Source organism: Trifolium pratense, linkage group LG2 (genome assembly GCF_020283565.1).
Source record: "Trifolium pratense cultivar HEN17-A07 linkage group LG2, ARS_RC_1.1, whole genome shotgun sequence".
Classification (NCBI taxonomy): Eukaryota; Viridiplantae; Streptophyta; class Magnoliopsida; order Fabales; family Fabaceae; genus Trifolium; species Trifolium pratense.
The window spans coordinates 30,289,492-30,305,538 of NC_060060.1; the positions used below are offsets into that span (position 1 = coordinate 30,289,492).

The 16,047-nt window shown below is 33.2% G+C and overlaps 1 protein-coding gene across 1 annotated transcript; it reads left to right on the forward strand.

Moving 5' to 3' along the window:
- Positions 1-5,250: 5,250 nt before the first annotated feature.
- LOC123907333 (oligopeptide transporter 4-like) lies at positions 5,251-13,525 on the forward strand. The gene is made up of 6 exons (XM_045957544.1): positions 5,251-6,055; positions 7,227-7,324; positions 10,832-11,398; positions 11,813-12,065; positions 12,345-12,527; positions 12,663-13,525. Exons 1-6 carry the CDS (start codon positions 5,546-5,548, stop codon positions 13,275-13,277), a joined length of 2,226 nt encoding a protein of 741 aa, XP_045813500.1. The 5' UTR covers positions 5,251-5,545; the 3' UTR covers positions 13,278-13,525.
- The last annotated feature ends 2,522 nt before the right edge of the window (positions 13,526-16,047 follow it).

Below are 16,047 nucleotides of genomic sequence, written 5' to 3' on the forward strand. Positions count from 1 at the left end.
ACTAAGTGTTTATATACTAGAGGCAATCCTCACCTTACAAGCCGGTTTTGTAAGGATGAGTTAGGCCCAATACCCATTTCTAAGATGGCATCGGAGCAAGTTTCTGATTCAGATAGTGAAAGTAACAGCAACGTGAACAGTGCGGCGGAGAAGAATGATACCTCCAGCACTACAAAATCAACTTCCGCTGTCACAAACACATCACCATATTATCTTGGTCCCTCTGATAATCCAGGAACGCCACTCGTAGCTACAACGCTCAAAGGCGAGAATCACCGCAATTGGGCACGCATGTGCATTTGTTCCTCGGGAGTCTTAACAATGAACGATTTGAACATGTTAAGGCAGCAGTGCTGAACACCGAGCCTTTGCCTTCACTTCGACGTGTTTTCAACCACGTCCTCAGAGAAGAAGCTCGAATCATGGGTGAAAAAGAAAGGATGGCTACAACTAAAAGAGAATCTGGAGGATCTGCCTTTTATGCTTCTAATCAAAATAGACAGAGGAGAAAAGATGGGTTAAACTCAAAATGTGATTATTGTGGCAAGACTGGCCACATTAAAGCAGGATGTTTTGAGATTATAGGGTACCCAGAGAATTGGCACACACGAAGGACACAACGCCGCTCAAGAGATGATGGAGGACAACCTAGTGCTCATCATACACATGCGACTGAAGAAACAGTGCAGGGGCGTGCACTCCATGGTTCTCGTGTGATGAAGCATGATTTATGTGAATCCGGTAAAAATACATCTTGTAAAGATCTAGAATGGGTCTTGGACAGTGGTGCATCACACCACATGACTCCTCTCTTAACCTTAATGAGAGGGGTGACTAAGATTGAGAAACCTTTCTATGTGACTGTCCCTACAGGAAACACAGTGTTGGTAGAAATGATGGGAACCATTGATCTTAGCAAAGATATTACTTTACAAAATGTTTTACTTGTTCCTAAGTTTGACTGCAATTTAATTTCAATCTGTCAATTGACTCGTGATTTAAATTGCTTTGTGACTTATCATCCTAGTTATTGTATGATACAGGACTTTGCCACGAAGAAGAAGATTGGCTTAGGTGATGTACATGGTGGGGTTTATGTGTTGAAGCAACAAGTCCAAGGGTCTGCTTTCGCGGCATATCATGAAGATAACACCGCGCTTTGGCATGCACGCATGGGACATCCATCTCCTCAAGTCATGCAACGCATATCTCAGCTAGTGAATTTTAATTTCTGTTCAAATAAACTTCGTTGTTGTGACATATGTCATAGATCAAAACAATGTAGACTTCCCTTTCATATTAGTTATAATAAAGCTGAGAATCCTTTTGATCTTATACATTGTGATTTATGGGGAAAATATCGTACTAGCTCTCATAGTGGCTGTCATTATTTTCTTACGATTGTTGATGATTATTCACGTGGAACATGGGTTTACTTGTTAAAAGAAAAAACAGAAGTTCTAAGAATTTTAACAAATTTTATCAACATGGTAAACACACAATTTAATGTAAAGATCAAGAGGTTGCGGAGTGACAATGGGACAGAATTTACTAACCATGCATTTCAAGGAATCCTACAACGAGAGGGAATCCTACATGAGACTTCATGTGTGGGAACACCTCAACAAAATGCAAGGGTAGAGAGAAAGCATAGACATATACTCAATGTGGCACGAGCCTTGAGATTCCAAGCTAACTTACCCATCTCATTTTGGGGGGAATGTGTCTTGACAGCCACATACCTCATTAATAGAACCCCTTCCATGATTAATGATGGGTTGACTCCATATGAGAAGTTATTGGGAAAACCTTCGTCATATGAGCACATTAAGACTTTTGGATGCTTATGTTATGTTAAAAATTCAAACAAGCAGCAAGATAAATTTGATTCAAGAGCAGAAAAATGTGTATTTGTGGGATATCCTAAAGGCCAAAAAGGTTGGACAGTGTACAACCTAAAGACGCAAGAGATCTATGTATCAAGAGATGTGGTGTTCTATGAAGATATTTTTCCGTATGCATCACAAGAAAAGGACAGCAATGGAGAAAATCATTCATCAACATTTAGTCTTGATTTTTGTTCTGTGGGAGAAGAAATTGTGCCTAGCAATGATGGGCAACAAGACCAAATCATAATTTCCAATGAACAAAGAGAAGAACAAGTCGTTGAAACAAATTCTGATGTGATCACTGAAGTAGAAGAACCACAAAATAAGGGGGAGAGTGAAACCATGATAAACATAGACATGGGGCCGAGGAACAGACGTCCACCCAAGAGACTTGATGATTATTATTGCTACTCGGCTGAGATAACCCACACATGTACATCGCCAAAGACGTCAACTTCTTCAGGTATAATTTATCCTATATCAAACTATGTAAATTATGATGAGTTTTCACAAAAATATCAAGCTTATCTTGCAACGGTTGAAAGTATTGAAGAGCCTCAATCATTCAAGCAAGCCATTCATAAACAAGAATGGAGAGAAGCCATGTCACAAGAACTTAAAGCCTTGGAAGAAAATAAAACATGGGAAATGTCAAGGCTCCCTAAAGGAAAGAAGGCAGTGGGTTGTAGATGGGTATACAAGGTAAAATACAAATCAACCGGTGAAGTTGAGAAATACAAAGCTCGGCTCGTGGCGAAAGGATACACACAAGTTGAAGGGGATGACTTCAATGAAACCTTCGCACCAGTTGCCAAAATGACAACTGTGCGGTGTTTGCTTACTGTTGCAGTGGCCAAAGGATGGGAACTTCACCAAATGGATGTGAGTAATGCTTTCCTACACGGGGAATTAGATGAGGAAGTATATATGGAGGTTCCGCCAGGTTACAGAGTTCCCGATAAAGAGATCGTGTGTCGCTTAAGAAAATCACTATATGGTCTTAGGCAAGCCTCACGTAATTGGTACTCAAAATTGTCCCAAGCATTGGTAAAGTATGGCTTCCATGAATGTGAGGCTGATCATAGTTTGTTTACATATTCACATGGTTCGATTTTCATAGCTGTATTAATTTATGTTGATGACCTTGTTGTGACTGGGAATGATGCAAAGTCTTGTGAAAAATTCAAGCAATACCTCAACAAGTGTTTTCACATGAAGGATTTGGGAGAGTTGAAATATTTTCTTGGTCTGGAGTTAGCTCGCGGCTCTTCTGGATTATTCATATGTCAAAGAAAGTATGCCTTGGACATTCTAAATGAATGTGGGATGCTAGCTTGCAAGCCTTCATCTATCCCACTTGAACCAAACCATAAATTAGCATTGGATTCAAGTCCTTTATATGAAAATCCTTCGCAGTACCGTAGGTTGGTGGGACGACTCATTTATCTCACAATCACTAGACCAGAATTAACATATTCTGTCCATATTCTAAGTCAATTTATGCAGGAACCTCACCAGGGGCATTGGGATGCGGCTATGCATGTTTTGCGGTACTTGAAGTCTTCACCGGGGCAAGGAATTATCATACCAAGAGATAATGACCTTAGATTAGTTGCATATTGTGATTCAGATTATGCATCATGCCCACTAACAAGAAGATCAATATCAGGTTATGTAATGAAGTTAGGAACAGCTCCCATTTCATGGAAAACCAAGAAGCAAACTACCGTATTAAGGTCCTCGAGTGAAGCAGAATATAGAGCAATGGCTCATGCCACAAGTGAAGTCATATGGTTGCGACGCTTACTTACACACTTACAAGTAAGATGTGACTCTCCTACAGTTTTACATTGCGACAATCGTGCTGCTATTCATTTAGCTTCAAATCCGGTTTTTCACGAAAGAACGAAACACATTGAAGTAGATTGTCACTTCATTCGAGAATTTCTTGTCAAGGGAATTATATCTACTGTTCACATACCAACTAAATCACAACAAGCAGACATTTTTACAAAGTTTTTGGGAACAAAACAATTTCGGGAACTATCAGACAAGTTGGGATCTCATCATCCTCAATCTCCAACTTGAGGGGGAGTAATGAGCTGTAGTATATTATTAGTTGGCTTTTAGCATTCATTGTGACAGATTGTGACAATGAATTAGAGTTAATTTGTAATTCCTTATGTCAAGGTCTAGAATGATCTACTTCCTAAAAATAGAATCCTTACTTATCTCTTTGTATAGCTATATAGTGATTGTAAATGTATACAGAAAATTCAATTCAATAGAAACATTTTCTTTACAAAGTTTCTGTCATTTCATTATGGTATCAGAGCCTCTCCAAGATCCGTTGGGCCACCCGATATCGGGCCACCTACCATTTATATCCGCGTACCAAGCCCAATAGCGCTGGACGCGAGGGGGTGTGTTAAGAAGTCCCACATCGATTGCGAGATAGCCTGACTAAGTGTTTATATACTAGAGGCAATCCTCACCTTACAAGCCGGTTTTGTAAGGATGAGTTAGGCCCAATACCCATTTCTAAGAGATAACAAGTTATTGACAACTTGCTATCATCTCATAACAAAGTAATCGAAATTAAATTATCTTCAACTTTTAAGTGTCGTCCTTTCTAATTTTTTTAATTCAATAGTTGATGATGTCATAAAGAAAAAAGAAAAAAAAATACTAAATAAATAATTAATATTATGACAACATGAAAAACATGAAAAAAAAAAGTAATAGAAAGAATCTAAATCCAATCACTCAACCTTTTTTCTCCTTAGAGAGATCCTTACCCAAAGTAACCACTAACATTTACAAATATCATACTCTTACAAACTAACCACTAGCATGTGCATAATAAAATAACTTTGCCCCACTTAAATACTTTAAATTCCACATTATTGTATACAATATTTGATCTATTTGATAAAATTAAGCTATAAATTAGTTGATAATTGAAAAGTTAGTAGAATAAAATTAAAGTGTTTGGTAAATTTAACTTTTGTAATCATAAAATGACATAAAAGTTCATGTTTATTTTATGTGAGTGAGTAATTATTTTTGTGAGTGAATAGTTCTTTAATTAAAAAAATAAAGAAATTAAAATAATAAGGTTAAAATTTGAATAAAAGGTAAAAATCTATAAACTCAAACGTTACTTGAAATAACATCTGAAAAAAAACTATAAGCTAATAAAAAAAATCATTACCAAACAATTTTAATTTTATGAAACAAGTTTATAAACTAGATATTATAAACTGTTATAATAAACTATAAGCTAGTTTTTTTAGTTTATTTGCATTACCAAAGACACCTTATTATTTAACTTTAAATTTTGGCCCACTCAATTTTCCATATCCAAAAAATACTTTCAAAAGGTCAAATAACAAATTTTTGAAAAATTAAATACTCCTACCAAAAAGTCTAAAACACCAATAAAAGCACACCATAAGGAATCAAAAAGAATCCAATTTAATAATATCCATCAGCATGGAGTATCCATCCAACAACCGCATAAGCTTACATTACAACTTACAAACTCCTTATATATAATCCCTTCCTCACTTCCAAATCCAATTACTCCGTTGTAAGAAAAAAACCACCACTCTCTCTCATAACTTTCTCTTTCTCTCTCTAAACTCTAACAGAAAATGAACACTTTCGATACAGAGATAGCAACAACTGCAACAGAAAAACTACAATTAGATCAAGAAGATGAAGATGAAATATCCCCCATTGAACAAGTTCGTTTAACCGTAACAAACACCGATGACCCGACTCAACCCGTATGGACTTTCCGTATGTGGTTCTTAGGTCTCATTTCATGTTCACTCTTATCATTTCTCAACCAATTCTTCGCTTACCGAACTGAACCGCTTATCATTACTCTTATCTCCGTTCAAGTAGCTACACTACCTATCGGTCATTTCATGGCGTCAGTTTTACCGTCGAGGAAGTTTCGGGTCGGGTCGAAGACTATGTCCTTGAATCCAGGTCCGTTTAATATGAAGGAACATGTTTTGATTACTATTTTTGCTAATGCTGGAAGTGCTTTCGGATCCGGGTCACCTTATGCGGTTGGAATTGTGAATATTATTAAAGCGTTTTATGGACGGAGTATTTCGTTTTATGCTGCTTGGATTCTCATTATTACTACTCAGGTCAGGTTTCTTTTTCACCGCTAAAATTAGTAGTACTCTGTTTGGCTACTCCACTATTCAAATTGATTAAAAATAAGTTGAAATGAATATATTTTAAAAAACACACAGATATATTCATATATTTTTATTTCAATATTGTGATAGATTTTGTATACTTTTTTTTTGTTAAATAGTCTGGTGGCTAAAAAATTCACCTTAAAAGTGAATAAATAAAATGTTCGGGGTCCGAACTCTGCACGATGGATTTTGTATACTTTATAAGTATTTTTTGATTTATTTGAACTTATTATTTACAGACATAAATATATGTTAGATTGGTTGAAATAACTTATAAAAAACTTTATTACATATTTATAAGCCATTTTTAGTTTATTACATACTCCTATGTATAAGCCATTTTTAGTTTTTTTGTAAATTTTATAAAATAACTTAGCTTATGAAAATAGCTTTTAGCTTATTTAAAATTCATTTAACTTTATTATATTTTTTATTGTAGAAATAAACACTTATTATTGTCAAAAAATAAACAGGCTACTGTAGATTAGTTTTTATATGCTTTAAGAATTACTAGTAAATACTGTCAAAAAAAAAAAGAATTACTAGTAAATTTTTAAGACGTTTGGCCTATTTGAATTGACTTATTTAAACTTATCAATATATATAGTTTTTGTGAGATTGTTTGAGAAAATTTATGCAAACCACTTATGATAATTTTTATAATTTCTTTTTCAATTTTTTTTCTTAAGTTTTCGAATATAAATCATGAAAACAAATAGTATATATAGAAACAACTTATCTTTATTATATATTTTACTTTAAAAATAACTTATATAAACTTATACATAAATACTTATCATAATATGCATTTATACTATAAATTGAAAATAAGCTGATTATCCAAAAAGATAAATTTAACTTTGTTTGTACCACCATCTTTTGTTATCATTATAGTTGGTGCTTAGTCCTTTTCATTCTCATGTAACGATTGACTCACTTTCTTCCCCATATTATTACAAAAAAAATTTGAAGCATTATTTAGGCAAATAGCTTAAGCAATTGGGATTTTGGGCGTATTATATCCAACCGTCAGAGCGCCTGCTGCTCGTAATTAATTTGTAAAAAAATTTGTAAATAAATACATTGTAATAATCGACAAATTGTGTATTTGCAGGTTCTGGGATACGGATGGGCTGGGTTACTGAGGAAATACGTAGTGGAGCCGGCCCATATGTGGTGGCCCAGCACCCTTGTTCAGGTTTCACTTTTCCGGTACGCCCATAAATAATGAACAAAAACTTATTTTAATTTTTATTTCTTTTTTTTTTGGTTACAAATTTTTATTATTATATTAGTTATCAAATGTTCTGGTGAGCATGTAAAAAAAATTCTAGCTCTGAACTACTTGAAAAAATATATATTGGTTTCCAATTTGTCTTGTTTGTTTGGTTGTCTCTAAAACTACACATGGAAGACACTAATATTAATTTTAACACATTCATGGCTATACACATCACTTTACACATCTAGTAACCAAAATCGGTATGTACGAGAATGGATTCCCTACCGTGACATTATTGTCTTGTGAAATCACAACCGTTTAAAAAAATAGAGATAAAAAAGTTGAAGAGAGAGATAGATTTTATTGGTTTAAATCAAAACATGAGAGTATACAGTGGAATTTCTACGGGAGGAAATCCGTTCCCTGTATGTACCATTTTACTTTTATTATTATATTAGTTATCAAATGTCCTCGAGAGCATATAGAGATGGAGGAGGAAGTCTTCCACTGTTCACTTTAAAGAAACATTCTAACAAGAACTATTTGAAAAAAATATATATATATTGGTTGTCGAATTTGTCTTGTTTGTTTGGTTGTCTCTAAAACTACACACTAATATTAAGTTTAACACATTCATGATTATAGACATCATTTTACACATCTAGAAACCAAACTCGGTTACACTGATTAGTCATATATATACCACTGTTTAACTTTTAATAGAATATTATATTCTTCGTATCACAAACTCATATGCGCGAAATTTCTCACTTCTCAACACTTAGTAGTGTTTATGAGTTTCACCGTTAGACTTTTCAGAAGATTTTTTTTTTTTGTAATTGTTCAATTTTTTTTAAAATAAAATGAAGGAATATTTTATTGTTCAAAGCTTTCAAAATAATATCAATCAATTAATATGAATTGAAGTACAAGTAAGAGGGAAATAAATAACAATTAGGTTTCGTAGACATTAGATTGTGATTTTTTATTCTATTTATGATTACCTTAAATTTTTAATTGATTCAAACGTTTTCTTTATTTCAATGACGTGTACGTAAGTTTGTCTTATCTATAATCAGTCAGTACTCAGTATGTATCACAATATCGTTTCACGTACTTAGTAAGCTATTAGGTTAAAATACAGATAATCAAGCATTATTGAAGGGTAAGAAAATAGTATTAATCAGAAAATTAGTCTATTGATATAGTGGAATGGATCTTAATTATTCTCCTTGTATGTAGCCATACATTGAGGGTATTAATTAATGGATGTGTATTTGTGGAAATAAGAACACTGAGCTGGGCCAGCTGGGCCAGCTGGGCCAAATGCTCATAATTTCCACGCTCAGTTGACTTCAATGTTAGAAACTAGCTAAGCCAGAAAAGCAACGTTGATGTCAAACATTCTGATGGGTTATAAAAGCAATCAGGTAAATAACAGTACTTATAAAGATGAAATAATTTGTGAAAGGAATATTTATTTGTATTAATATGGAATAGAAGGTTGAAGTGCAATGGAATTTGCAAGAAAGAAAATAACCAACTACTAGTACAGACTAGCAGCCCTAAAGCAGCGCTAAGCTTGCTCCCAATCACTATCACTAGTGACCCCACATCAAATACTGAATTCAAGGATGATTTATTCCTCTCTACCTCCTTTACTTAAATACTAAAATATCATGCATTCAGTGTACTGACTGTCACGTCATTCTTCATTGCTCCTTTTGTCCTTTTCCTAGTATAAACTTGCCACTCTCTTTGCCTTGGCCCATAGTCAAGGCCCACTACATGATCAACGTTTCTATCACATTCCAGCTTGTTTTCATACGGGAAATAATCTGTGGTCCATATGTTATTAAAGTCCCTATTACTCTATTAGGCTTGACTGCAAGTGGAAACAACTTAATGACTCTGTCCACACTAACAAGCTCCCTCACGGCATGTGACCTATGATCATTGTTTGTTTTCACCTAAAGTCATCCATTATATTCGACCCTTTTCATTGATGACATATTTTAATGTATTTAGTGTATGTTTGGTTTGATGTTGGGAAGGTTTGAACGCGCGTTTCACCCTCTCAACGCGATTTCAATCTTCTGCAACATGTTTGGGAAAAAGAATGAAAATCAATTTTGCATCCCAGACTTGATTCTGACCAAAGCTACAAATTGGAGCTTCTACGTTTACTAAAATCGATTTTGAAGTTGATATGATGTGGGGCATGTATAATTTTCTTTAATTTTCCCCTTTTACCCTCAGTCCTTTTGCGATGATGGCGGTGGTTTCTGATTTTGCGGCTACCTTGTAGATTGAAGAAGTTACTGGCTTGCTGCTTCTTTGCCTCTTGCTATGGCCCATTTTTTTTTTTAACAGATTTGGCCCATTAAAATTGATTTAAATTGGATATTTGTTTCTTCTTGATGATATCGATGCTAATAACTTAAACTAATAAAGTTTTTTTTTTATTTACTTTTTATCTTCATACAATTTTTTTTTTGACTAATTATCTTCAATTCTTTATACAAATTTATTAAAACAAATTAGCTTCTTTTTTTTTTTTTTTAAGCAACAGACCTGGGCTTATTTTATTCTTTACACCCGCTTAAATTATATTAAAACAAATATTAAAAATAATCCCTTTTTGTTTACTAAATTAAAAATAACTCTAGGATTGTGTTTAGATTTGACGTAAAATAATTTTTTATTTTATTTTATTATAAATGAAATTTAGTTTCAATTTAGTTTTAATATTAAAATTCATTTTGGTAATTATACATTTAAAAACAATTTTAATCTAAAATATCCCAATAATAAGAATATTGTCAAAAAAAACTTATATATATGTTAAGACCTTTTTGGTAATTTACACATTTAAAAGTAATTTTGACTCAAATTATTCAAACAACATCAAATGTTGAGAATCACTTTTACATCTATGTATCCAAACATAAACCAATTCTGTTCAACTCACTTTTAACCAAAATCAATTCTGTCAAACTCAATTCTATCAAACTCAATTCTAGTCACCGCTAGACCAAACACACACTTAGTTTTAGTCCTTAATAGTGTAAGAGTGTAAGGGTAGGTAACATTAGTCCTAAAACAAGGAAATGCATTAAAAATGTAAAAACTAATCTGAAGTCAATTTGGTCTTTATGTTAAGTCCATTCTAACATCAACACACTTACTTATGTGGCAAGGTAAGTGTCAAGTAACGTGCCACATAAGATATAATAGGATGCTTATGTGGCTTATTACAAAGTTAGTATTACATTACCTCTTTTGTGCCCGATTCACATAATTTCTGGTATCAAAGGATGATTCATTTGCATATGACAGTTACTTGAGTGTACATCTCATTGATTTCATAACAGAGGCGATGGCAATAAAATATTTCACACTAAATTAACCTCATTGTGTGCAGTGCAGATTGTGTATTGATGTATGTATTTTCTGAACCATACACATGCTTACATGTAAAAATTGTTGTTATGCAGAGCTTTGCATGAGAAAGATGACGACCACCGAATTTCGCGGGCAAAGTTTTTCTTTATTGCACTAGTATGCAGTTTTTCATGGTATGTGATCCCAGGATACTTGTTCACAACACTGTCAAGCATATCATGGGTCTGTTGGGTATTCTCCAAGTCAGTCACAGCTCAGCAGTTGGGCTCAGGAATGAAAGGCCTTGGAATTGGTGCCCTTACACTTGATTGGTCTGTCGTGGCATCATTCTTGTTCAGTCCTCTTATATCACCATTCTTTGCCATTGCCAATGTATTTGTGGGCTTTACAATAATAATCTATGGTGTGATTCCCATTGCATATTGGGGCCTAAATGTTTACAATGCTAAAACGTTTCCAATTTTCTCCCTTCATTTGTTCACTGCTCAAGGTAAAACATACAACATATCTGCTATTGTTAATGACAAGTTTGAGCTAGATGTTGCAAAGTATGAAGAGCAAGGTAAAATTCATCTATGTGTGTTTTTCGCTCTCACTTATGGCTTTGGATTTGCCACCATAGCTTCCACCCTTTCGCATGTTGCTTGCTTCTATGGAAGGTAATAAGGCTATCCAAATTATTTGGAAATGATGCTTAATTTCTTAATTTAATAAGATGAATGTTTTCAATATCGTATTGCTTCCGCAGACAAAACTTTGATGCAAGTTATATAGCATATTGTGAAAATCAATGAATATCTGTCATTTAAAGATAATTTTCAGAATTCTAGACTATCACTCATATAAGCTAGAGCTTTATAGAGTAGCTTAAGAAAATTGTATTAAAAGAAACAATTAAGATGGCTTTTTTTTTTTCCGCAGCTCTCTTAAGAGTTCTTGTGCAACATTTTAAGATGTTTACATTGTTGAACATGAGGAACTAACTTACTTACTTTGCAGCTTATACTTTTATTGAGCAATAAGCCATGTCATTCAAAAAATTGCTATAGTTTGATGTGTAACTAAATATGCAGGGAGATTATGGAGCGGTATCGTGCTTCTTCTAAGGGTAAAGAAGATATCCACACAAGATTGATGAAAAGATACAAAGACATACCTTCTTGGTGGTTTTACGCGTTGCTGGTTGTGACACTTGCTGTTTCTCTAGCACTATGCATCTTTCTCAATGACCAAATTCAGATGCCTTGGTGGGGACTTCTCTTCGCCGGAGCTTTAGCTTTTGTTTTCACTCTTCCTATTAGCATCATAACTGCCACCACAAATCAGGTTCAGATCTTGAAAATTTTGCTCACTATTACTATATGCATTAGTAAACTTTCTCCTTGTGCTAAAATTTCATTTTAGTTAAAAGAATAGCGACAAATATCATGTTCCTAATCACTTTGTCATAAGAGCTCTTATTGTTTCAAACACTAACTATTCTAAAAGCTTAAGCTTTTCGATTAAGACATCAAATTGATATGATGTCCAACATATATGTACAAAATTATATGATTTTAGTTGAACTTTTTTCCTCTCTGAACTAACATTATGCTCTGTCTGCAGACACCAGGATTGAATATCATCACCGAGTATGTCTTTGGTTTGATTTACCCTGGAAGACCAATAGCAAATGTATGCTTCAAAACCTATGGTTACATTAGCATGGCACAAGCGGTCTCGTTCCTGAGCGATTTCAAGCTTGGACACTACATGAAAATCCCCCCAAGATCAATGTTCTTGGTTCAGGTACATTATGATTCCACTCCTCTTCCCATAACTTTTTTGTTAAAGAAAAACATAAAAGAAATATAACACCAAGACACAACTTTGAACACTTACTCATAGTTTTCTGATGCATTCAATTTGTTCATACATATATAGTTCATAGGCACAATGCTTGCTGGAACCATCAACATTGGGGTAGCATGGTGGTTGCTAAATTCTATTGAGAACATATGTCACGATGATCTCCTGCCGGAAGGCAGCCCTTGGACATGTCCAGGTGACCGTGTTTTCTTCGATGCTTCGGTTATTTGGGGTCTAGTAGGACCAAAAAGGATCTTTGGTTCTAAAGGAAACTACAGTGCAATGAATTGGTTTTTCGTTGGAGGTGCAATAGGACCAATACTTGTTTGGCTATTGCATAAAGCATTTCCTAGACAGTCATGGATTCCTTTGATCAACCTTCCAGTTCTCCTTGGAGCTACCGCAATGATGCCACCGGCAACAACATTGAACTACAATGCTTGGATTTTTGTTGGGATGGTTTTCAACTTCTTTGTGTTCCGTTACAGAAAGAATTGGTGGCAGAGATACAACTATGTTCTATCCGCAGCACTTGATACTGGAGTTGCTTTTATGACTGTTCTGCTTTACTTTTCACTGAGTTTGGAAAACAGAAGTATTACTTGGTGGGGAACTGATGGTGAACATTGTCCACTAGCATCTTGCCCAACTGCAAAAGGCGTAAAGTTTGGTGATTGTCCGGTACAATAGTGAGTCTATGCCATTTTTATCGTTTCATTAATTACAATTAATACCACGTATGTGAAAAAAATGTATTAAGTAATGCACAATGTGATGCATAAAATCTATGTTTGCTTGTATATAGTTAGTGTTACATTACATGGTACCATTGGGGTCTAGCTCAAAATGATTGGTGCGCAATGTGTGAAAGTATTGTAAACTCCAGTGTACCAATTTCAGTTCTTACTCATTAAAAAGAAGTTAGTGTTGTTATCTGATTTTGTTATATTGGAGGTAATGAGCAGGAGTAATCATCTTATTTTTTAAAGTAACAAAACAAGGTAGCATAAAAAGATAGTGTTCAAGCCAAAATCCACGATTATTAGTTGTGATGTGAATCTGCACTGCAAATTTGGGACTTTGGTTTTAGTTTTGCAGAAATGTAAAAAGTTTTTTTTTTTTTCTTTCCCTACAGGAGATCACCGTGACATATGTTCTCAATAGAATTTGGATCCATGAGCTATGTTATTTTTTTAGTTGAAGACTATTTCCAATCATCGTAACATTTCTAATGGCCTACTCGAATCATACTTTAATAAGAAATAGTCTTCAACTAAAAAAATAACATAGCTCATGTTCTCATGATAACCTCTTCAACAAATTACAGAATTTGGATCCATTTGGTGCTTGATATTTTTGGATTAGGCTTGAGTACAAGGATATTATTAATTTTTGTATAAAACTTGTTTATGGTTGTTGTTCGCATGCTCACACTAAAAAAGTTACTCAAAAAACATTTTTCAGTAAAATTTATATTTTCAGAAAATATCTTCTAATACCATAAGATATTTTTAGTAGATAATCGTATTTCATACACGCTCTGAGTTGTTTTAAAATGTTTCATAATGTATTACTTCTCGTATTGATTTAAAAATGCACTTTTCACTCATAACAAAGATAACATAAAGTAAGACTATTCATGAAATCTTAAATATCGATTTTTTTTTATAAAGACAAGGCAAATCAACTAGACTAACTAAAATATTTCTAATAGCAATATATTTGTTGGGAATAAAAGCACGTGGAAGATTAAAAAAAAAAAACAGTATTAAATGTAACAACTTATGGTGTTCTTTTACTACTGCTGTACTACAGTATAGTAGTATTTTGGTTTTTGTTCTCCTAGTGAATTGTGTTCAAGTTGGCCACTTGCTGATATGGTCGTGTCCAGATTCTATGAAGAATGACAAAGAGAATGGCCTTGTATTGTATTGTAGGGTTACCACTATCTCAAAAAGCACTTCAAGTTGCGGGCACTTACTTTGAATACAATCATTGAATTCAACAAAGGCAAGGAAAGGAACACCCTTCCATCGTTACCTCTGTCTCCAAAATTTCCTATTCCGACAGCTTCTAAAGTATTTGTGCAAATGCACACACAGCTAGCTTACTCCCTTCGGATTCAATTACTCCGGTACTATGTTTTAAGATCATACAGTATTATATAAGATAATTACACGTTAATAAAACATAGACGAACAATAAATTTGGCTGTTAAACTTTTTTATATAGCAAAATTTAATTTTTGAAAAATTACATTAGGAGACACAACATTACAATGCACGACCCTTTTAAAAAATATGGTTTGTTGGCCTTTATGGTCGCGTTAGTTGGGAATTTAGAGATTATGTTATTTTGTGTTGGGTGTTCGAGTTCGCTTATCTCGAAGATATTTTTTATCATTAGGTCTACAATATTTTTTTATGGCTTATAGCCATAAAAATTAGTTAAATAAACTTGTTTGTTTGACGACAACAAAATTAGGTGATTGAATTTGTAGTGTTTGATAAAATTAACTGTTAAACAAGTTTATAAATATGAAATGATATAAAAAATATATTTAATTAGTAATATTTAATTTTTCTCAAGTAAGATAACAAAGAATATGATAAGTTATAAGCTAATAGAATTAGCTTATCAAAATAAGTTATAATTTGATAAAGATAAACTATAAGTTCTTGAGAAAAAATGTTATGAAATATGTCTTTTTTTTTTTCTAATATAAACTTATAAGTTATAAGTTCAAAATTTGACATTATCATAAAGAGCATTAAAAAAGTAACTTTCTAATCAACAAAGAGATGGGAGAAGAACCCATTTTATGATCTAACTAGTAAGAAATTTAGACTTGTTAAACAAGTAGTTATGATCTATAGCTCTTCTGTTAACTATAACTAATATATATTTTTCTTTGATGAATAACTAATATCTATTAGAAAACCTATAAAATAGACAAGATAAGTACAAAAAAATATTTTTTTTATACGCAAGAGTTGAAAACAAAACTTCTGATAATCTATTTAAAAGACTCAAAAGAATTTATCACTTAAACCAATTTATTATTTTCGTATCATCGTAATCTTTCTTACATCGAGTAATCTATATATATAAATCCTAGATAGTTCTCCTATCACTAATCCTAACCTAGTAACCTTAATTGTATCAATCAATCATAGACTTTAGATCATTTCTTTTTGTGGATAAATCAAGAGTTAGATAATAAGTGAAACAATCTCCTCTTTTAATGTTTTTTTAGTGCCAAGCCTTTTGATTGACATTCTCACTATAATAAAAACGGTTTTGTGAATTAATTATTTTATAATATATATGTCTTATATCCCTCCTCATACATATATGGGCATGTGAAATTTCTATTTGGAAGGGTTATTAGTGTTGTAGAAGAATGATATGTTTCTAAAATTTTATGATTTTATTGTATCTTTCTTTTTCTTTGTATTTA

Coding starts and splice junctions, on each gene's coding strand:
- LOC123907333 (XM_045957544.1), top strand. CDS start 5,546: ATGAACACTTTCGATACAGAGATAGCAACAACTGCAACAGAAAAACTA. Junction 12,066..12,344: donor TAACTGCCACCACAAATCAG/GTTCAGATCTTG, acceptor CTCTGTCTGCAG/ACACCAGGATTGAATATCAT. Junction 12,528..12,662: donor GATCAATGTTCTTGGTTCAG/GTACATTATGAT, acceptor ATACATATATAG/TTCATAGGCACAATGCTTGC.